The 24,184-nt window shown below is 36.6% G+C and overlaps 1 protein-coding gene across 5 annotated transcripts in view; it reads left to right on the top strand.

The window, feature by feature from the left end:
- CNTLN (centlein) overlaps positions 1-21,669 on the top strand; it is a 297,340-nt gene extending 275,671 nt beyond the window's left edge. For 4 of the 5 annotated variants that reach the window (XM_032392456.1, XM_032392455.1, XM_032392457.1 and 1 more), the window contains 3 exons: positions 6,505-6,690; positions 9,510-9,587; positions 20,366-21,669. In XM_032392456.1, coding sequence (XP_032248347.1) covers positions 6,505-6,690; positions 9,510-9,587; positions 20,366-20,467 — 366 coding nt within the window. In that variant the 3' untranslated portion in view covers positions 20,468-21,669. Of the gene's footprint in view, positions 1-6,504; positions 6,691-9,509; positions 9,588-20,365 lie in introns of those variants that run through there. The other variant, XM_032392458.1, reaches the window with a different exon arrangement.
- Positions 21,670-24,184: the final 2,515 nt, after the last annotated feature.

Below are 24,184 nucleotides of genomic sequence, written 5' to 3'. Positions count from 1 at the left end.
AGATTAAGAATTCCTCATATCAGTGAGGTCATATGATACATATCTTTCTCTGTTTGACTTATTTTGCTCAGCATAATACCCTCCAGTTCCATCCACGTCGTTGCAAATGGCAAGATCTCATTCCTTTTGATGGCTGCATAATATTCCATTGTATATATATACCACATCTTCTTTATCCATTCATCTGTTGATGGACATCTTGGCTCTTTCCACAGTTTGGCTATTGTGGACATTGCTGCTATAAACATCGGGGTGCACGTACCCTTTTGGGTCCCTACTTTTGTATCTTTGGGGTAAATACCCAGTAGTGCAATTGCTGGATCATATAGTAGCTCTATTTTCAACTTTTTGAGGAACCTCCATACTGTTTTCCAGAGTGGCTGCACCAGCTTGCACTCCCACCAACAGTGTAGGAGGGTCAAAGAACCAGCTCTTAGTTTCATTGATCTTTTCTGTTGCCTTTTTAGTCTCCATTTATGTCTGCTCTAGTCTTTATTTCCTTCTTTCTACTTTCTTTGGACTTCATTTGTTTTTCGTTTTCTAATTCCTTGAGGTGTAAAGTTACATTCTTTATTTGACACTTTTCTTGTTTCTTGAGGTAGGCATTTATCACTATGAACTTTCCTTTTATTTTTATTTTAGTTTTAGTTTTAGTTTTTTAGAGAGAGAGCACACACAAGTGGGGGAGCAGGGGCAGAGGGAGAGAGAATCTCAAGCAGGCAGTGCAGTGTGGAGCCTGACACAGGGCTCAATATCATGACCCTGAGATCATGACCTGGTCCAAAATCAAGAGTCAGACACTTAATCGAGTGAGCCACCCAGGTGCCCCTGAACATTCCTTTTAGAATTGTTTTTGCTGCATCCCCTAAATGTTGGTGTTACATTTCCATTTTCATTTGTCTCAAGGTATTTTTTTTATTTCTCTTTTGATTTCTTCTTTGGCCCATTGGTTATTCAGTAGCATGTTGTTTAAACTTCACATATTTTTTAACTTACCAGTTTTCATCATGGAATTAATTTCTAGTTTCATATCATTGTGGTCAGAAAAGATGTTTGATATGATTTCAGTTCTCTTAAATTTATTAAGTTCTGTTTTGTGGTCTAAAATGATGTCTGTTGGAAAATGTTCCGTGTGCACTTGAGAAGAATGTGTATTCTATTGCTTTTGGATGGAATGTTTTGCAAATATTTGTTAAATACATCTGGTAGTATGTCATTTAGGCTGATGTTTCCTTACTGATTTTCAGTATCGATGACCTATCCATTGATATAAGTGGGTATTAAAATCCCCTACTTTTATTGTGTTACTATCTGTTTCTTCCTTTAGGTCTATTAATATTTGCTTTATATATTTAGATGTTCCTAGGTTGGGTGCATAAATATTTACAAATTATGTCCTCTTGTTAGATTAACCCTTTATCATTATGTAACAAACTTCTTCATCTTTTACTGCAGTCTTTGTTTTAAGGTCTGTTTTATCTGATATAAGTGTAGCTACTCCAGCTCTCTTTTGGTTTCCATTTGCATGGAGTATCTTTTTCCATCCCTTCACTTTCCGTCTGTGTATGTTCTTACATCTAAAGCATATCTCTTGTAGGGAGGAGATAGATGAGTGTTGGTTTTTTATTCATTCAGTCAAACTATGTTTTTTGATTGGAGAATTTAGTCCATTTACATTTAAAGTAATTATTGATAGGTATGTGCTTATTGTTATTTTGTTAATTGTTTTCTAGCTGGTTTTGTAGTTCCTCTCTTGCTTGCTTTCTTTGTGGTTTCATGAGTTTATTCATATATAAGATATACTTATACTCTTTTCTCTTTATATTTTGTGTATTTCCTATAGCTTTTTTTCCCTTGTGGTTACATGAGTCTTACATATAATAGCTTATGTCTATAACAGTCCGTTTTATTTTGATAACAACTTAAGTTTGATCCCATTCTAAAGCGCAACATTTTTATTCTCAATCCATGTTTTGTTTTTGATGCCACATTTTACATCTTTTTATCTTTGTATCCCTTAACTAATTGTTGTTTTCATAGCTATTTTAACTACTTTTGTTTTTTAACATTCATACTAGCTTTGTAAGTAACTAATCTTTGTGGTTTCGATTTACATTTCTCTGATGAGACATGATTCTTTATGTAGATAATCCTAAAGATTTATAAAACAGCTACTAGTATTAATAAGAGAGTTTAACCATTTCATGAGATATGAGGTCAAAGTACAAAAATCAAATGTATTTGTATATATTAGCAGTAAACAATTAGAAAATGAAATAGAAAATTTTCAACTTACAATAGCATTAAACAAATTCTTTAAATAAATTCAAGAGAAGACTTGTAAACTACCAATGTTGGAATGAATGTGGAGAATAGAGAATTTTCATCCACTGTTAGTGGTGCAAGATTTCGTGGAAAGCTCTGAAAGTTCTAATAAATGAAACATTTACCTACCATATGACTCTGCAATTCTACCTCTAGGTATTTACCCAAGAGAAATGAAAACATATGTGTACAAACATATGCACAAATGTGTACAGCAAAATTTATAGCAGTTTTATTCATAGTAGTCAAGAACTGGAAATATTAGGAGAAAGTGCATTTTGGAAAATTCTGTCTTGATTATAGAGGGGTAAAATCATCATTACACCTACTCTGTCCCTTGGAATCAGCAGCAGGCAAGAAAGAGAAACAAATTCAACTCCTTTTCACAGTCAATGTAGGTCAGAACTAAAACTCTGTATTTCAAAAGACATAGAAGAACCATGAAAAACAGGTAAGATTGGTGAAAGTATACAAAAGGACACAGAAATAAGGAACCAGGGAAAGAAGACTTAGGTCCTACAGACCTCCGAAAGATCAAGACCTCTTAGAAAATGAAGTTCACATGAGGTACAAATCCAACATCCACTATTTGCAGCAGTGTAACAGGTCTGCAGTGGTTTGTGATAGCCATCCTAGAACTGGTTTGCTTCCATAAGGAGATAGGGCTTAATGAAGAATAAAAGAGACAAGGAATATCTGAAGGAGGGAGCTTTTCTGATAGCAGCCAAGAAAAAAGATTCCTTATATTGTAAAACAAACAAACACACAAACAAACAAAAAAAGGCAAGCAAACCATAAAAAAAAAACAAAAACCTGGCAAATGGAATTCATCAAAAAAAATTAAAGTCGTATGCAAAATTTCACTAGCCTGGAACATACCACAGGCCCTTCTACCATGTAACTTCCTATAAATAGGTGATCTAGGAAAAAATCTTCTCCTTCAAAAATGAGTCCAGAGAAATGAACCAACACAGTATCTGTGCAAATGTACAAGAATAAGAATGGAGGAAAAACAGAAAAAGTAAGTGGCAGGAAAATAAGTTTCACCACAGATAAGTTGCTACAGAGCAGATGAAAAATTTTAGTATGAATTTGAAATATTAATGAAATATTTTCCTTTAAAAAGCACATGTTTAAGGTGAAATTAAATGTAAGAATTTAGGAAAAAGATGATGAGTCATAAGAGCAGATGGAAGCAAGGTGGCAGACAAAGTAAAGAAGTAAAAGACAAGAAATTATCTCAGGAAATACATATATTGCTGGTCTCATATGAATGTGTGTGTGAGAACAATTGCTGTTTGGGTGTGGGAGGAATTGCCTAGAAAGGGGCATCAGAGAAATTTCTGGAGTATGAAGACTTTCTCTATCCTGAACAGGGTGGTGGTTGCATACATGCATAAACTATCAAAGCTCATTAAACTAAACCCTTACAATGTACACACTATTTCATTCATAATTATGCCTCAATTAAAAAATAAAGCATATTAGGGGGAAAAGGATTTATGAAGCAAGTGACAGAGATTCAACATATGTATAATTGGATTCTTGAAAGAAGAAAACAAATAATGGAGCAGAACAAATATCAAACCCGTAATTCAACAATAATTTCCCTCCAAGTGAATAAGCTAGCAAGAGAAATAAGCTAGAAGGAGAAAAGTTAAAAATGATCCTAAGAAACACAAATAAGGCTTAACTGGAAGGGAACACCATGGTCTTCAATTAGGAAGACTCAACATGCTAAAAGGTTACCCTGACCCAAATGAAATTTAACATGATTGAAATAAAATAACCGGTAAGATTTGTTTTTTAGGGGGAGGGAAACTAGACAAGGTTCACATGGAAGTTCATATGGAAAATAAAACAAGCAAAAATTACCAAGAAAAACCTGAAAAAGAAGGGTAGTAAGAGGGAACTAGGCCTGCCAGATGTTAACATTTATTATAAAGCCTTACTAGTTTAAATATGTTATAAAGCTTCACTAATAAAAAGAGAGATGGGATGGAACAGAAAAGTCCAGACACTGACCCAAACACACAGGAGATCGGTGGGAGAAAGGTGAACTTTTTTTTTAAGATATATTTTATTAGAGAGAGAGACAAAGAGAGTGGGGCAGGGAGGGGCAGAGGGAGAGAGAGTCTTGAGCAGACTCTGTGCTGGGCCTGGAGCCTGACGTGGGGCTTGATCTCACGACCCTGAAGTCATGACCTGAGCCGAAACCAAGAGTCGGACGATTAACTGACTGTGCCACCCAGGCACCCCAAGTTGAACTTTTTATTTTTATTTTTTATTTTTATTTTTTAAAGATTTTATTTATTTATTTGACAGAGAGAAAGACAGCCAGAGAGGGAACACAAGCAGGGGGAGTGGGAGAGGGAGAAGCAGGCTTCCCGTTGAGCGGGGAGCCCGATGCGGGACTCGATCCCAGGGCCCTGGGATCATGACCTGAGTCGAAGGCAGACGCTTAACGACTGAGCCACCCAGGCGCCCCATCAAGTTGAACTTTTTAATAAGTGGTTGTGGGATGACTATGATTTTATGTAACAATTTCTAAATGATGACAAATGGGTTAAAATTTTTAAAATGAAAAATAAAAACTTAAAAGTAGCAGAAAAAAATCGTGGGTAGAAAATGCATTTTTATATATATCTCATTGTGGAGAATGCTTTTTGAAGTATCACACAAAATTTAAAAGTGAGAAAGAAAAGAAAACAATCATCAAGTATATAAAAAATAAGAAATACTTTTTCCAGGATGCCTGGGTGGCTCAGTCGGTTAAGCGTCTGCCTTCAGCTCAGGTCATGATCCCAGGGTCCTGGGATTGAGCCCTACATCGGGCTCCTTGCTCAGCAGGGAGCCCACTTCTCCCTCTCCCACTCCCCGTGCTTGTGCTCTCTCTCTCTCTGACAAATAAATAATAAAATCTTAAAAAAAAAGAAATATTTGTTTCCTTGGCATGAAACACTAATTACTGTCGAAAGAAAATACAAAGTATAAAAAAATTTAGATATGTACAATAGACAAATGTAATATGCAAATATATAAACAACTCCTATAAGTCACTAAGAAAAATAGAAAAAAATAACAAAAGAAATATAATTATCTCTTAAGGCTGATGTTCAACTTTTTTTTTTTTTAATAAAAGAAGTGAAATTTAAAAATACAGTGAAAAAACAAACTACAGTGAAATCCAAATTGGTGTTTTGCTAATCGTGTGGAGAAACAAGTACTTTCCTATGTTCTTTGTGGAGGTATATCTTGGTACTATCTTGGCGAGGGGGGAAGATTGGTAACAGCTTTCAATATTACACTTAGACAAATCCTTTGGTCCAGCAATTTCACTTCTAGGGATATATTCTAGAGATGCAAAATGTATACATGAGTACTGTTATTTATTGCAACTTTGCTTGAGCTGGCAAAAGATCGAAAAATAACCCAAACATCTAGCTAACCTGCTCTCAGATCACAAAGCCAGGCATCGAGGTACAGAGCTCTGTCCACCCAGGGTAAGGGCTGTTCTTTTCTTATGCATGCGTTGGCATGGTATGGGCCAGCATTGATTCATCTCTCAAAGGGAGAACTTAAAGAGTCTTGTGAAGCAGTCCTAGGTTTTAATTTTTTTTCAATCTTTATTGTTGTCTTGCCCACACATAATTTAATTACACATTTATCCAACTTGTCTTTATCAAGACCTTGCAAAGCATTTCTGATCCAGTTTTAATAAAATAGAAAGAACTATCTTTCTGCAGCCATTTTTCATCAGTTTATGTAATAAGTAAATTAATCATGTAATTAACCTGTTACAATGAATATACACACATTTAGGAATAAACAGAAATGACGATTGGCATCAGCTCAGTGGGCAGGAGTGGTTGTGCTCTGGCATGATGAAAAGTAGCCTGCCTGCTTCAAGCATTCACCAACCAGGATATCAGTTGGTAAATCTGAAAGAGGGATTGGAGAGTTTGGTTAATCCAGCAAGTTTGTTAAGTGCGCATTTAAGAGAGCTTATATTACATACAGACAATAAGTAAAGAGCAATCTACTATGTTCCAAAATAAATAAAATCAGAGTAATCCTAATAAGCAATGATTTGCTGGTATCTTCACATTTTTATACTGTGACTGCTTTGTCTTCATTTATGACTTCATATGAGCCCACGTTCTTTCCAATGTGTTGCAGGCTTTGGTCAAAGAGTTACAAAGTGATGTCCATGAGGTAAGGCAACAAATTAGAGAGTTTCAAAAAATGCGGAAAAACAGGGATGCTCACAAAACCTCAACCCATAAAGCCCAGACCTTGGCAGCTTCGATCCTGAACATTTCACGGTCAGATCTAGAGGAAATAATGGATACAGAAGATGAAATGGTAAGATCATTTAAATATTTATCAATAAAGGGCTTTTTTAATACATTGAATTTCAACACATACTTTTATTTGTTTTATAATTCTTAGAGTTTCATCTTCAAGATAATATTAATGAAGGTCAGCTTAGTAATATACCCGTGAAAGTTACATCAGGGCTATTAACCAACTCAGAAAACATTTAGTGAAATTTCACTGTATAATACAGAAAGAAGCCAGTACCTAAAACCTTTAGAACTGCGTGTTTGTTATTCAAGTCAGTTATTCAAGTCCTTTCCTGTCTCTTCTATTTTCTTTAATTTAATCATATATCTTGTAAGCTAGTATTTTTAATTAAGCCAATTTGAATGGATTTAGTTAAGGTGGGTCATCATTGATTTGAGGACTTTTCCTCTTACATGAGCAAAAATAGTAAATCTATTGGCTTTCCTAGCTAAATTCAAAATTATTGCTGATCAAGTTAAGGAAAAAATATACTTATGGCTTTAAGTTGGGTAAAGTACTCCTGTCTGAGTGGATTTATGTGCATATAGATAAGGGTCTTCAGTAACAGTTCTGTACCTCCTGGGGAGGCCACTGCATTTTTCACATACTTATGACCTCTTGGATAGCAGAATCTCATCCTGTGGACAGTCTTCTGTGAAACCCTGAGGGTGATACTCAATCCTGTTTCCTGTTAAGTCTCTGAACTTTGATACATGAATATTAGATTTGGTTGTTTGGAAACATCAAAGAGATGATGGCGCTACTAGCTTCCCAGTAAATATTTGGCTCGATGAATAAGTAAAATGATGGACTTAAATGTTTGTATGAGAACATCCTCCAGCCCTCCATCAGCTGCTCAAAAAACTTCTGGAGAAAATAAAACAGAAAAACGTCTGGCGTAGAACAGATCTACAATTTGCAAAGGTTTTTAAACTGCCAAGAATTCTTAGAAAAGAGGTCAAAGGAATCCCGCAGAGATGATTTTCATCCCCTGGGTGAATAGGATAGCAAACTCTGCGTTTCCTATTTTCAGCACCCAAGCTACAATGCCTGTGACTTTCTACACTTTGAATTCACTTTATGAATTCTGAACTTTGAAGTACAAGAGCATTATCAAATACAGTATCAAATATAAGACACACAGGAAATGATAGTATCTCTGGTAAGGGTGTTGACTATACCTTACTATAGACATTTAAAATGTGTTGATTGATAGTGAGAATCCTAACAAAAAATTAGGGCTGAGTCCTCCACTGTTCCCTAAGAGTTTTAAAACAAGTAGATTATCCAAATCCCTCATGTGTGTATGTGTGTGTTTGTGTACACATGTGTGTGCACAAACACAGATACATATTCTGGAAGACAGGCCCATCAACTTTGTGTGGTCTCAAAAGATGCCCTCTCTGGGCTTATAGATGAGAAAAAAGGACTCTCTCTGAATAGAAAAAAGTTGTCCCCTTTGGGTATATGAATGAGAAGATCTCTCTTTATAGTTCCAAAGAGTAGCTGGCACATTTCTGTGAAGTAAGGGCACCCCAGCCTCTGGACAGATACATTCTAGAGCCAGAATATACAGCACTGTGAAAAGCATACCACACAACCTTCAGTGGACATCCTCCTGGAAGAAAAAGGACTCTAGTAGAAATCACACTGTTCTGAGAAGGATCCATGCACCTTGATATATTTACTAGATTTAATTATAGATCAGAGCTTAGTTAGATCCCTGCATCTTTTCAGAGGTCTAGAGAGTTGACTGGACTTGTCCAAGCAGAGCCCAAACCAGCCGACTTAATATTCTTTAAACCACATTGAACTCTAGTAAATTCATATAAAAAGTACGATAACCTATGCGAAGTGCCTCGCCGGATACCTGGCATCCAGTAAATTTCAACAAATGTTCATTTCCCAAACCCTTCCCTTTTTGAAAAGTCCATATTTTTGTAAGCTAAATCATGATTTTAACCGAATAATCCACTGCACATATGAATACATTATACTTTCAGAATTATTTTAACCTTGATCATTGGTGGGTTGAGAATATTTAGGGGCTTACAACACTTGAAGTAGAAGTTTCCCTTGCCTATCAGTTAGTTATTGGTTGTTTATAATAAGCAAGCATTTAAAAACACTGGAGCCATGCCATGTCCTATTTTGTTTGCATTTGTAACAATTACTCCTTAATTATCTGTTGAAAAGTCAGATTTTTTAATTAATATAAGGTTTTATGTTATCTTACAAGGGTCACTTGTAAATGATTCTTTTATACAGCTTTGTCTTATTTTTCGCTTTATTTTCATTGCTTTCACCGCCACCTCTGTCCCTACCTTGAGCTCCACTGTGAAGACAGAAATAAAATATTCCTGAATTGTACTGTGAAATAGAGAAATATAGCTTTATCTTCTACATGTCAGTATTTATAAATTAAGTATTAAGAACACAGATTTGCATATTCCCTACTTTGGAAGGACACGCGGTCTTTATTGAACCCTATTCTATCAGTATCTCTTTAAATTTATTCAGTATTGGGGCGCTTGGGTGGCTCAGTCGTTAAGCGTCTGCCTTCGACTCAGGTCATGATCCCAGGGTGCTGGGATCGAGCCCCGCATCAGGCTGTCTGTCGGGCTCTCTGTCAGGCTCTCTGCTCCGCGGGAAGCCTGCTTCTCCCACTTGCACTCCCCCTGCTTGTGTTCTTGCTCTCACTGTGTCTCTCTCTGTCAAATAAATAAATAAAATCTTTTAAAAAAAACAACAAAAAAATAAATTTATTCAGTATCTAACAGTATGATCAAGTTCATGTAAATGCAATTAACACCAGTCTTTTGATTTTCTTCCTTTAGGACCTAGAAAGGACAAGGATAGATGCTGAGAATGACCGAGAATGGCTGTTGTACATTCAGAAACTTCTTGAAGGACAGGTATTTCATTTTTCTCCTTCATCTCTAAAAACTTCTAAAAAAAATATTCCAAGCCTTACATTTTTACTCGATGTCTAACTTTTTGTAAACACTTACCACATCATTTACTTCTGGTAGGTAAAGAAGTATTCCAATAGGTAGACAGTAAAGTTAACCCTCTATTTGTACTTTTGGACTTAACAAATGAAACAAATGCCTTGGGAAGAGCCAACACAGGTCTTAGCAAATGCATTAATTAACGTATTGAGTCAACCTCCATGCTTGCTACCCTGAAAAGGATCCATTCTCTCAGCCCTCTTAGGAGAAGAGATTCGTTATTATATGTCTTTAAAGTTGGTAGTTGATATGGACACCTGAGGAGTTCATGGGTTTCGGTGACCTTTTACTATGGACCTGTTTCCAGTCAATTCATGTTTTCCTCACAGCCAGACAGCTGTTTATTACTGTGTCTTCCCGCATTCTCTACAATATTTTCTACTGAGACCTCGAGCAGCTTGTTAGTGGGAAGTAAATATTGATTTGGCATCCTGTCAATGCAGAAAGAATGAAAAAATGTCCACCAGAGGCCCCTCAAACATTTTCCTATCGACATTTTCTGGGCCGAGTGGAAAGCTGCATAGAGGATGACAAGGCCAAGACGAGCTGAGATCCCTGAGGGGTCCATTGAGACTACTGCTGTGACCTGTGTGATACTTTTTCTTTCCTTTCAAGTATTTTTTTAATACACATGGAGTCTGCTGGGATGTGCCCCTCTTGTAAGTGATCAAGGGCAGCTTATTGGCAGGTGAGAGCCCTGCCTTTCTAGTCGTAGCCAGCTTTTGTTTTGACATCACTGACAGCGCGTAATGTATTCGAAAACTTTTTCATTGCAGTTCTTTTTGCTCAACCTAATTGTCTCTTTTAGAAATGAACCAGGAATTAAAAGAGCTAAAACGTAGTTTTCAAAAGAGCAAAACAACCGAAAAATTATTACTGTCCCGTAAGTTTTGGAAAGTCATCGTATGTTTCTGTGTAAAGATTAAAACTAAAAGCAGACTTAAATGCAGTTATTTTACCTTTATATTAACAAACAGCAGTATTTATACTTTTGGAAAAGTCAAGGATAGTAAAATCGTACGTGAAATACTGATATTCTTACCATCAGTTTTATATATTTTTGAAACATTATCAGGAATCACTTCATTAATAACAGACAGTGATTGGCAATCTTTGGCTTAAAGTTGTTCAAGTGTTGACATGCACGCCCTGGACAGAGTCTTCTTTGGTGACAACCTGCTTTTGAGAAGACAGGCCATTTCTTATAATATGTTGCACACCCCACACCTAGCCCAGCTTCTGGCACCTCAAAGGAATTCAGTAATGACTGTGACGGGTTATATTTTTAAGCTTGAAATGCTAAAAATAAACTTCTGAATGAATTTTTTTAATGTTCAACTTGTAAGTATGACCCTTGAATCTGGAACTTCTGTCATCAGTTATGACCATAAAAATAATACGTCCACACGTGCACATCTTTATTAAATTTCATGAAAGCGATATTGACACCAGCCCTGATTTTTTTTTTTTTTGACATACCTGTGTAGACGTGCATACACACATTCTGCATTATCAGGGTGTATACTTATTCTGTTTAGTTAGTGCAAAAAAATCCTATTGAAAATGGCGTTAGGCCGCTTAATGCTGCAGTTTGATGTAGTGCCTTTTTGTGCCGCTGAGCCTGGACTCCGGACTATGATTGCCTGGCAGTATTGATTTAATTGCCCGGGTTTATTTGTGGATTCCTAATTATTGACTGGAGGTAAATTTAATGGAGCGGACTTTATGAACCCTGGGAAGCTCTGCTGTTGCTGTTCTACATAACGAACTGCATCATGTGCCTTTAGATCGTTTTTCAAGCTAATTTTATTCCACTGTGACAGTATGAAAACATTTAGAAAGTCAAAGACTTTTTATTTTTATTACTGACATAGGTGGTTTTGCTGATGTCTTTGAATTTTGTGAGAAAAAAATAGGGACTTCATTGGTTGCACTTGGATGTCACTTCGTAATTACACCCAAGAGAAAAATCTATAAAATAGAAAACATCTCTCTCATTTTTTATTTTAGCCTACTTTTCTTCTCTCTCAGTTCCAGCAATTATATTTGTCCTGAATTTTAGAAAAGGTTTTCTTTGTCCACCAATTTTGTGAGAGGCTAAGTGATGCTCGCAGGATCGCGTGGGTATAAGTGTGTGTGTTCCTTCCTACGTCCCTTGAGTAAGACATACAGTTCTGTGTATCTGGGTTACACACTCGTCAAGCTGTGGAATAATTGAGCACATTTCCTTAAAAAACGAATTAATTCAATATTGATATTTGATTATTAAAATATTTGGAGACAAAATTGTCGGAAAACCTCTCTTTTACATCCTCCCTATGCATTGGGTGCTGTATGTAAGGGAATTCTCAGATCCTAGGAGTCAGTCTGGCCCCATGCTTTTAGCTTTGGTTTAAGGATTAGGCCACAAAATTAGGCTTTGGTTTAAGGATTAGGCCACAAAATTAGGCTTTGGTTTAAGGATTAGGCCACACGTACAAAATTTTCGTTGCAAAGAAATTTTTCTCTGCATTCATTGGATGAAAATTTGTATTAATAAAATATTTACCACAAAATAAAAAGCTGGCAGCATGGGACTCCAGTGTAAGAGGATAATACCTACTGCTGTTTTTAGCCAGATTCCCTGAGAACTAAAAGGTCTAAAACCTGAACTTTTCTATATTTAATACAGAATGCAAGTATATGTCCTCATTCCTTAAGGTGGTCCTGATACTATTGGTAATTTTATACATTTAATCTTTATGTGCACCTAACCTTTATCCCACAGATTGCTAGCAATAAAAATTACACTAAAAAAAAAATTCTAGGGGCACCTGGGTGGCTCAGTCCGTTGAGCATCTGCCTTTGGCTCAGGTCATGATCCCAGGGTCCTGGGATCGAGCCCCACATCGGGCTCCCTGCTCCACGGGAAGCCTGCTTCTCCCTCTCCCACTCCCCCTGCTTGTGTTCCCTCTCTCGCTGTGTCTCTCTCTGTCAAATAAATAAATAAAATCTTTAAAAAAAAAAAATCTTGGGCGCCTGGGTGGCTCAGTTGGTTAAGCAACTGCCTTCGGCTCAGGTCATGATCCTGGAGTCCCGGGATCGAGTCCCACATCGGGCTCCCTGCTCGGCAGGGAGTCTGCTTCTCCCTCTGACCCTCTCATGCTCTCTCTGTCTCATTCTCTCTCTCAAATAAATAAATAAAATGTTTTAAAAAAAAAAAATCTTTCTAATATCTACTGTCATTTTTTTATGGCACAGCTGCCTTTTAATTTCTTTGAATATTTTTACTTGGAGTAATTCCTCTTTTTACATTATTACATTTTTAAAAACATATAATTTATGGCAGAGACAAACAAGCAAGTTAATGATTATAATAGGATGGGAGAACCCTTCAAAAATCAGTTTTTCTATGGTTTAGGGAGTAAGAGGAAAAAACAGAGATAGGAAAAGTAGGCTGGGACCAAACTATGAAAGCTTTTGAGCAGGGAAGAGATATGATCAGAGTTGTGCTTTAGAACAGAAACCTGAGATCAGCACACAGCAGGTTTGGAAGGAGAGAGACTGGGAGCAGGAAGATCGCCGAGGCAAAGGGCAATGAGGGCCTGCATGTGCCCTCGCCATAAAAAGAGAAAGAATGAGATAGATATGATCCACGTTACAGTAATTGAATCAATAGCAGTAATGAGATGAGGTGAAGTCAGAAAGTAGAAGCCATAGATGGGTGAGTTTAATACCCTGCATAAAGGGATGATGATACCTTTAAGAGTTTGAGGGACCCAAAGACGTAGATCAGATTTGGTAGGGAGGAGATGTCAGTACGGAAGCCATAGAAAATTTAGTAGATGCATCACATTAACAATATTCAGGGACTCACAAGTTTTCATTAATTCAGCCTAGCCTTCTATCCGGCTCTTCTCAGTGAAATTTAACCATTTATGAACACATTTCAAACTCTTACAACTCAACAACAGAAAGCAAAGAAACTGATTTGAATAGAAATTTCTGCAAGAAGATAAACAAATAGCTAATAAGCAAATGAAAAGATGCTCAACATCATTAACCATTAGGGAAATGCAAACCAAAAACCAAAATGAGATACTGCTTCACACCTAGTAGGATGGCTATAATGAAAAAGACAGACAATACCACGGGTTGGTGAGGATGTGGAGAAATTAGAACCCTCACCTCATACGTTGCTGCTGGGAATGTAAAATGATGACACTCCTGTGAAACAGGCTGTCAGTTCTTCAAAAAGTTAAAGAGGGAGATTATATGACCCAGCAGTTTCATCCCCTAGGTAGATGCCCACAATAAATGAAAACACATGTCCAAAAAAAAAATAAACAAAACAAAAAAACCTCCTACATGAATGTTCACAACGGCATTATTCTTTTTTTTTTTTTTTAACGGCATTATTCTTAATACCTCAAAAGTGGAAGCAACCCAAAGGTACATCAGGTGATGAATAGAGTAACAAAATGTGGCATGCGCATACATGGACTGTTTATTATTCAGCCATAAAATGGAATGAAGGACTGATACATGCTACAACACGGAAGAACCTTGTGACTCTTATGCTACGTAAAAGAAGCCATAGACAAAAGGCTACATATAATATGATTGCATTCATATGAAATGTCCAGAATGGGCAGATCTATAAGGACATAAAGTAGATTAGTGGTTGCCAGGGGGTGGGGAGGATGGGGAGACAGGGGAGGGGCTGGTAATGGGTACAGGGTTTCTTTTGAGCGTGAGGAAAATGTTCTGGAATGAGATAGTGGTGATGGTCGCATAGCCTTGTGAATACTAAAAACCAGTGAACTATATACTTTAAAATGGTGAACTTTGTGTTACGTGAACTGTATTTCCATTTAAAAAATGCTCTCCTTAATACTGAAAGAAAAAAAAGAATACATTTAAAAGTAAATTCAGTAAATTTCTTGTGTCACATGTGCTGTGTACTCCACCATTAATTAGCAGAGATGGCCTTAAGTGCCTTTGAATTTGAATTTCTGTCTACTGGCCATACTTATGAATAAATGAGATAAATTATTTTGTTTCTTACTTAATTGGTTTTCTTTCAGTTGGCACAGAAGATGTACCCCTATGATACTCTGATCAATATTACCTTCTCATATATCCAAACTAGGAGTGGTTTATACTCTGCCCTCTAAGAGACAACTGCTTATTTGTTCTGCCCATTCTGACCCCCAAAATTAAAATTGTAATAGAGGTCATTTAGCTTTGTTTTCAGGCCCTAAAAACACCTGAAACAGTCCTTTTTAATTGGGACTTGAAAAGGCAATGAAGAGAATTCGTAGAGATAAAACTGAACCTATGCTACGGAATCCATTAAAAAATCCTGTACTAAGTGCCCCCTACGTACCAGATGATGTTTCAGGTTTGGGAGTACAGAAGTGAACCAAGGAGACAGAAATCACTGCCTTCATGGCGTTTACATTTTCGGGGGTGGAGGACAATAAACAAAGAGTTAAAATGTATCAACTGTGAAATTTATTAAACAATTAACTTGAACAGAATTATGGGTATATGTATTAAAATATGTATACTTGTACAAAGCAAATAATATGCACTTATAATACAATCTGGTTCTTTACTAGGATTTCTATAAAAACCTTGAGCCAGAAATGGCTGGAAAATGTGTCTTGATTTCATTTTGTTGTTGCCCTGTTCTTTGTTATTTGCTAATCCTTTTTTGAATTTCATTCAGTCCATTTTAGTCCACTTTTTGGAGATCATTTTCTTGCCTTGGGACCATATCAAAAATTCCTTCTGCCTTCAGCTGTTGCAAATTTAAAGTATGGAATTTAATCAGTGCTTTTTCTTTAGCTTTAAATATCCCTGTTCTTCTTAGTTGCTTCAGATCTTGCAAATGCTGAAATTTAAAATGGCTCTTTCCCCAGTGCCCTCTCTGCAAAATATGCTTACCTTCTACAGAATTCTTGCAATATGGCCATGAGAAGGGTTTTATAAATCTCCCTGGCTTTTGTAAATAGAGTCCCTTCTGGACTGAAGGTTAACTAAAAGTTTCTCCTTAGAACTCTGAACACATCTCCTCTGTTGCACGTAGAACACATGCATGCACATGCGTGCATACTCACACACTCACCCTTGCTCACACACATAAACCCACACACTCAGCCACCCACACAGATTTCTCACACCCAGCTGAAAATGCAAGAGTTCAGAATTTTCCATTCAAAGCCTTCCTGGGATTTTTTTTTTTTTTAATTTAACAATGTTAAACCTTCTTTTGTGTTTCCAGGAAAAGCAGGTATACTACATAAAATTTCACATCTTTCTTTTCAGTATGACTCAAGCTAGATTAAAATCAGTTTGTGTTTTAAAAGCGGTATCTTCTTGGTAATAGTTTTCAAACCCCAAACAAGAATGAAAATGGTGAAAATGTTCCTTTGCCCCTTAGATTTAAAAAGTTACCCTTATTTCATTTTTTTTTCTTTTAACACAAAACTTTTCCATTTTTGATTGTTAAGAGCACATTCTAGTTAGTGCTCATGCTTTACGTTATCTGTATGTTTTATAGTCGTGGACTTTAGGTTTTGTTATTTTTCCAGTGTCGCTCTCAAACATCTGCAGCCATCCCTCATATCTGACCTTTATACAGAAACACCTCTAAATGAAACCACAATTTGTAAGTGTGAGGGATAAATGTGAGATTGTGTCAGCAGCATACCAGTTCCTAAAGGCGAACATCTGTAGGTGTTTACATGTAAGATAAGCTGGAAGTCTGTGAAATCTGGGGAAATCTCTGCGAAAGAGAAATCACCTTTTGCGACAGGGACAGCCGAATGACTAGGAAGACCTGCTTTAAGACGACACTGTGCACCAAGCAAAACTCAGTTGTTCCAATGTCCTAGTTAAATTTCCATACCAAGAAATCTCACAAGGTATCAAGAGAACTGTTGAGAACTGATGTTCATTTGGTACTATAGGATTTTGCAGAACTCTCTTGAATCACAGTAGATTAAATTATGTTCCATCAGTCTTCAGGTTAACTGTGATTTATAAGATTTAAGAATTAATAATAATCTGTGAGTGATAAAAGTAATTACTCTCAGTTGACTAAAATAGCCAGTGAACTCAAAATGCCATTCTTAGCCACTCTCAGAAAACAAGAATTTTCATTAATTCCTCCTAGACTAAGCAGAAGTTTTTATCTGTGCAGTCTATGGAAGAAGTTTGCCAAATAAGTGAATAGTGCAAACTTGGCAAGAGAGGCTATTTGTAAACCCAGGCTTGCTAGTACACTCATTATTTGAATACATATTGAGTCTACTCCATGAGTAAGGAACAATTTATAAAGTAGGAGGGACATGTGCTTACAATTTTTTGGTTAACAGATACTTTCAGTTATTATATTTGAAGTGTTTTGTAATTCTGACTTCTCCTTAGACTTCCTCTAAGTTTGTTTCATTTATTAATGATCTTACTACAAAATTACATTAATTTTATATTTTATAAAATTACAGTTGATCCTTATATAGTAAAGAAACAACAACAACAACAACTTCTGAAAGGCCTCTTTGAGAACCGGCCTTATATTTCCCAGTAAACGACAAGTCATAAAAAGCATGTACAGTGAGCACTGTGTTTAGAGGAAGAAATTCAGAACTGTTTTATAAAAAAGGAAATAGAACCATTAAAATAAACATCTCCAACCAACTTGTAAGATATATGAACTTTCATGTCATATTATATAGACAGATAATAACATTCTTCTGACCTATTTACAGGGCAGACAGACGTGCAAATACTGTGCATCATGATTAAAAGATTGATTGCTTTTTGAAATCCATATGTGTTAGCCTCCATACAAAGCTTAAAAGAAGCTTACAATCCAATAAAACAGGATTGACAAACAGTTGTGTTTAACTGTGGGGCTTTACGTTTTATTGGGAACCAGAGGAAGAGAATAAAGTGAGTTGTCAGTAGTAAATTAGTAAATGGACCTCTTGTTCCACCTTGGAGGCTTCCTGGAAGACAGATTCTTTGAGATAGATTTTTTTTAAAGGAAGTGAAATTTCCGAGGGCAGTGACATGTTAAAAACTGTTCAGATCACAAGATAATAAGGCTTAGGTTTTAACTTGAAAATGTGATATGCAAATAAGATGATGAATGTCAGTACGTTGTGGCCTGGTGAAAGTACCGGGTGACGTCATTACATAAGCAATTACAGAAGTGGCATGTGTTCCATGGACTGCTGGTCCAACACGATAAACAGACCATGAGAAAAGCATGGACAGATGAGTTCAGAAACAGGATATTGCATTGCCCTCTTGGAGACACACAGTGCCTATTCGTATCTTAAAGCCTCTAAGAAATCCTGAAATCAAGAAAGTTTTTAAAGTTTGGTTTGTTTTCCAAACTTATTTGGCCAGAGAACCCTTTTTTTCCTTGACCAGCTTTAGGAAATGACGTTGTGTTTATATCAGGAAGAAATGGGAGGTTATTCTCATCTTGTCTGCTTTTTTTCTTTTTAATAATTTTTTATTTTTTTAAATTTTTTAAAAAGATTTTATTTATTTATTTGACAGAGAGAGACACAGCGAGAGAGGGAACACAAGTAGGGGGAGTGGGAGAGGGAGAAGCAGGCTTCCCGCCGAGCAGGGAGCCCGATGCGGGGCTCGATCCCAGGACTCCAGGATCATGACCTGAGCCGAAGGCAGATGCTTAATGACTGAGCCACCCAGGCACCCCTCTTTGATAACATTTAAAGGTTTTATTTATTTATCTATTTGAGAGAGAGAGTGCGTGTGGGAGCCCGGGGAGGGGGTGGGGAGGAGCAGAGGGAGAGGGACAAGCAGGTTCGCCCCACGCAGGGCTCCATCCCACGACCCTGAGATCACGACTTGAGCGAGAATCGAGTCTGAGGCTTAACCGACTGAGCCACTAAGGCACCCCTGTTTGTCTGCTTTTTGGTAGGAATGCATATGATACTGATAGCCATGGCCAACATAAAAGAAATTTGCCTGATAGTTTTGTTAATGTTTTTTTGTATGTGCATTTCTTTAACATCTAATATTAATGCCCTGAGAATTTAAATTACCTAATTTATAAGACTGACAGTTTTGCCAAATATAATCTTTTTCTGCATCCCAGAAGGTCAATCTGTCAAAGTAAGGATTTGCTTTTAGTATCCTTATCTTGCAGAAGGAAGTCTAACATTCTTCTTGCTTGATTCTAAGATGCATTTCCCCCACATTTTCGTATTTCTGACATTGGATTGCCAACACAGTATGTATATATTTAATGTGGTAGGGTTTTTTGTTTCCCCCGGAAAAAGCTGTTTTTAAGTGAATGTGTGTATCTTCTATTCAAGAGTGTCTTCAGAACTGAAGAAATGTGATATTTTGGTATCTTATGCTTTCTTCAGTGGTAAGTTTCAAGGAAGACAATGTGTGAAGCTCCTGGCAGAGACTTAGGCTGCCCTAAGGAGAAGGCGGTTTGTTGTAAAACTAAGAAAGAAGTTAAATTAGAATCTTAGAAACTTTGGGATCTGAGGCAATGCTCTGGACCAGCTTTGGTCTCTGCTTCTTTCATGGGCTACGTAATCTTTGCTGTTTTCCCCCATTCATATTCAGAAAAGAGCCATCCTGTTCGGTGTAGCTAAATTATAATCACCCTAGCTGAGCACAGCTGGGCAACTCCTACCGAGGGCATAAGTCTTTGCTCAGGTACTGATGGGTGACACTACCAGTGGTCATCCTAGCACAAAAAAGGGCCCGATGCCACTTCCCCGTAGGAAAGGGGCCTGGGCGTGACAAGCATTCCCAGCTAACGTATTCAGGGAAACAAAAATAGTCTTTCCCTGGCGAATCCAAAGGACAACTCCAAGAAGTGACGTAATGAGCTTCTTAATTATAGAAACCTCTTCTGTGAGACTAGAGAGCTGGACAGGAGATGGAAGCAAGTTGGCGGAGCTGTGCGAGTAATCGGAGAACAGTTTAGATTTTCCCCTACTTACAACGCACACACGCATTGTACGAGTTGGAGTTCTCCAGGAAGCCCAGGGAAGCAGAGGGAACAATGAAATTTTACCAGAAAAGTTATATAAATTATGAAATTTAAAAATGTACTCTACATTTCATAAACTCAGCAGTTTGCAAAATGTGTATTACACTTTGATATGCCGAACAAACTTTTCTATAACAACTTAATCAATGGGTATAATTTTGCCATTTTTTCCCCTCTGAAATTTTACCCCACAACTCTTGAGGTGTTTGGCTCCAACACAGGCAAGTATATTGATAGTTCTCTCTCATTCTTTGATGAGTGATGAGCATACAGTACGACTTCTGTGGGCCTGTGGGCCCTGGAGATGGCTGTAACCTGCTATTGATCAGCTGATTGAAGACAAATGGCTTAGCTTCTTGTATTGCAGATTACATCATTAACATGGTCAGTAAACCATGAATTGTTCAATAAGGCGTTTATCTTTTTTCATTTTACTTCTGCTCTTTTATCATTTTTATTCTAAAAGACAAAATTACTGCCACTATCCAGTAAGATCAGCTGAAAAGATACCCAGTAGGGTACCATGATGGGTGCAAAGTTGCAGGTAGCTGAGTTCTAATGGTTTAATGATATTTAGTGTATGTTTTTGAGCTAGAGAAAATATAGAGTTTTGATCATCTTTTTTTCTGTGTTTCTCTTCCAGCTTCCTTTTGCCTCCTATTTACTAGAAGCAGTACTGGAGAAAATAAATGAAAGAAAGAAACTAGTTGAAGGATATTTCACAATTATGAAAGATATTAGATGATATTACAAAGAAGAACTTTTTTTCCAAAAGTGAAAACTTTTTGTGCGATGTGACTGGAAAACATGCATTACCGTCCTGATACAGTATCTGCTCCAACTATCAATAGTCAGGTTTGATACCAAAATAAGAAGTCTCTGAAACTAATTAATTGCTGAACAAGTGAAACTAATTAAGTACATAGCCATTTAAAAGGAAATAGTGTAGCATTTGATTGTTGAATACAAATATTGCCACAAATCAATGCAAACTTAAAAATGATTTTCCTTCCAGTGCATTCGAAGAAATTAGAACAAGCTTGGACACACAAATTGGTCTGAATATAAGAAGAAAAAGGGGTAAACTGAGGGTTTAATGTTATAAGTTTTATAAAGAAACTAGACTGTTGACGTAAAACTGCTTTTAATAAAAGGCCTTAAATCATCCAATGAAGAGCACATTTGTATTGTAAGCAAATATAAAATGTGAAGCATCATTATCTTAAGGATGAGCATTTAATGAAATAAATTGGTCCAATTATATCTGTTCTCAATATACTGGACAATATAGAAGATACTGTATTTTCCTAGAACTATGTGGCAAAAATAAAAACATTTTCTCCTTTTCTCCCTTTCTTTTTTTAAATTCACAAGACTTGGTGTGCTCCTCTAAATTAGCAAGGGACCACAAGCCCAGTGTGTAAAATTGGATCTAGCATAACTTCTACTGTGGTCAACTAATTAAAGTTAATTTCTTAAATTTAAAGTTAAATTCTTAACAATGATGTCATCTTTTTTAGATTTCCACATATTCTCACCCCCATTTCACCTCTTACCATGTTCCTGCCACATGTGACCTTTTTGGAAAAGGTTCCTCTAATTCACCAAACTTCTGCCTGCCTCCAGCTTTACTCTTGCTATTCTTTTTTCTAGAATACTCTGTACTCAGCTTATCTCATGACTGGCTCATCATGACTTTTCTCATCATTCAGGATCACCTTACCTGTTCCCAGAGACACATTCCCTGGCCATCCTACTATTTAATTTCCTTTATTTCCTTTATCACAGAAAATTATCTATTTTACCTGTCCACTTATTTATCTTCTTGTTAATTTCTCCCCCCGGCCCCCTTTAGGATATAGGTCCCCTGAGGTTAAGGCAGTGGTTGGCAAATTATGGCCCACAAGCCAAATCTGGACTGCTGCCTGTTTTTGTGTGGCCCACAAGCTAGGAATAATTTTTACATTATCAAATGGTTTAAAACAAAAAGAGAATATATTTTGTAGCATGTGAAAGTTATATGAAATTCAAATTTTAGTGTCCATCAATAAAATTTTATTGGAACACAGTGATGCTCATTTATTTATGTATTGTTTATGGCTGCTTTCAAGCTACAGTAGTGCAGGTGAGTATGTGGCCCAGACCATATGTGGTGCTGGGGTCACTTGGCACTCCTTTTGGCAAGGTACAAGTCACAATGACACAATTATAACTTGACAGCATTTCAAATGCCACAAATATTGCACTACTGTGCTTTAAAAAAAAAAAAAATACCAGTGCATACCCATCGTGTCAGAATAAGAGAAAAATGACCTTCCAATACCATACTTTTTAGGGCACAGTGGAGTGTGGACTATCTTGCTGTTGAACTAGATGGCAAAGCATTGTGTTAATTATATAAGGACATTAGACCTGTGCTAAAGGAATGCCCTGTCTATTGACATTACCAAATATTATGAATACTTATAACAGTATTCCCAACTCAGAAGAAGACGATGGTAGGAAAAAAATCATAAAATTTGAAATGTAGTATCTCATCACAGCAGAATTTTGTTACAAAGATAAAAATGTGACTGCACAGTATTACTCTGATACCAAAACCAAATAAGGACAGTGAAAAGAAAGAAAACATGGTAGGCTGAAACATGGCCTCCAAAGATGTCTACCTCCTAATTCCTGAAACCTGTGAATTTGTTACCTTTTATGGCAAAAAAGGACTTTGTAAATGTGATTAAATTAAGGATTCTGAGTGGGAAGATTATCCCAGATTCTCTGTTTGGGCCTGATGTCTTCCAAGAAGGAGGCAAAAGAGTCAGTCAGAAGAGATCAACGTTACCACAGAAGCAGAGGGACAGAGAAATGTGACGGTGCTACCCCAACAGCTTTCAGTGTAGAGGAAAGGGGCCAGGAGCCAAAGACTGTAAGCAGTCCCTGGACACCGGAAAAGGCAAGAAGATGGATTCTCCCCCACAGAGCCTCCAGGGAAAAAAACAGCTTTGTTGACACCTTCGCTTTAGCCTAGTGAAACTGATTTTGCACATCCATGACTGTAAGAGAATACATTTTTGCCTTTTTGAGTTGCTAAGTTTGTGGTAATTGGTGACTGCAGCAATAGAAAACTAATGCAATTTTCTGAAATTCTGTTTAGAATTGCTTTATTGATACTTATGAAGGACATTGGTCAGAAGATACAAAATCAAGGCTGATTCCATATTCAAAAACCAATGTAAGACATGTAAACAGGCTAAAGGAGAAATACCACATGATCATAAAATTTCAGAAAAACATTTGAAAAAATTCAACACCCATGCGTGAGAAAATAAAACAACTCAGATAATTAAGAACTTCCTCAATTTGATGAGAACAATCACAAAAAGCCTACAGCTCACATTATACTTAATAATGGAAGATTGAACACTTCCCCCTAAGGTCAGGAACAAGGCAAGGATGTCTACTCTCACCACTCTTATTCAACATAATGTTGAAAATCCTGGCCAGCATAGTAAGGCAAGAAAAGGAAATAAAAGGCATATAGGTTAGAAAGGAAGAAGTAAAGCTATCTCTTAAATACATACATATGTACACCTCCTAGATTATTAATAAGTGACTTTTCAAGATACAAGACCAACATAGAAAAATTAATTGTATTTCTATACATTAGTGAACTAGTAATACTTGTATGGAAACCATAATTTACAATACAGTTCACCTTTGCTCAAAAAAATAAGAATTACTTAGGTGTAAATCTAACAAAGCATGTATAAGACCTTGTATACTGAAAACTACAAACTCTGATGAAAGAAGATTAAATAAGTAGGGAGATATACTGAGAGCATGGATTGGGATACTCAATATAGCAAAGATGACAGTTGTCTCCAAATTGATAGGTTTAATACAATTCCTACCTATATCACAGCAAGATATTTTGAAAATAGAGACAAGATTCTCCTAAAAATTTTATGGAAAGGCAAAGGAATGAGAGTAGCTAAAGATCTTTAAGGAAGAATAAAGTGGGAGAAATCACTCTACCAACTCCAATCACTCTGTATTTATTATATAGATACACCAATCAAGAGTGTGTGGTGTTGGCAGAGGAATAGACACATAGGTCAATGGAACACAATAAAGAACCAAGAAAATACTAACTTAATCCTCAAAATTTTGCAGGATTCTGCAAGTAAATCATCCTTAAGAGTTAGATGGTCCGAAATGAAAATTTCTATAAGAAATTTATAGTCACAAATAATTTAAAACCAAAAAGAAGGGTGAGTACCAGGAAACATTTTGAGAGAGCCCTTTATTTTCTGGGTTCAGAAGGAGTCATGAAATAAGTGGTCACAAGGGTTGCTATCTTTAATTCTTATACACCTGTGCATCTAACTATTATATATATAGTATTTATGTATACCATTATAGTATTATTTATTATATATTATATAATTATTATATATATAATGGAATA

Source organism: Phoca vitulina, unplaced genomic scaffold, assembly GCF_004348235.1.
Source record: "Phoca vitulina isolate PV1807 unplaced genomic scaffold, GSC_HSeal_1.0 scaffold67, whole genome shotgun sequence".
Taxonomy (NCBI): Eukaryota; Metazoa; Chordata; class Mammalia; order Carnivora; family Phocidae; genus Phoca; species Phoca vitulina.
The sequence above is the reverse complement of the archived record's forward strand: the minus strand, read 5'-3'. Positions and strand labels throughout refer to the sequence as shown.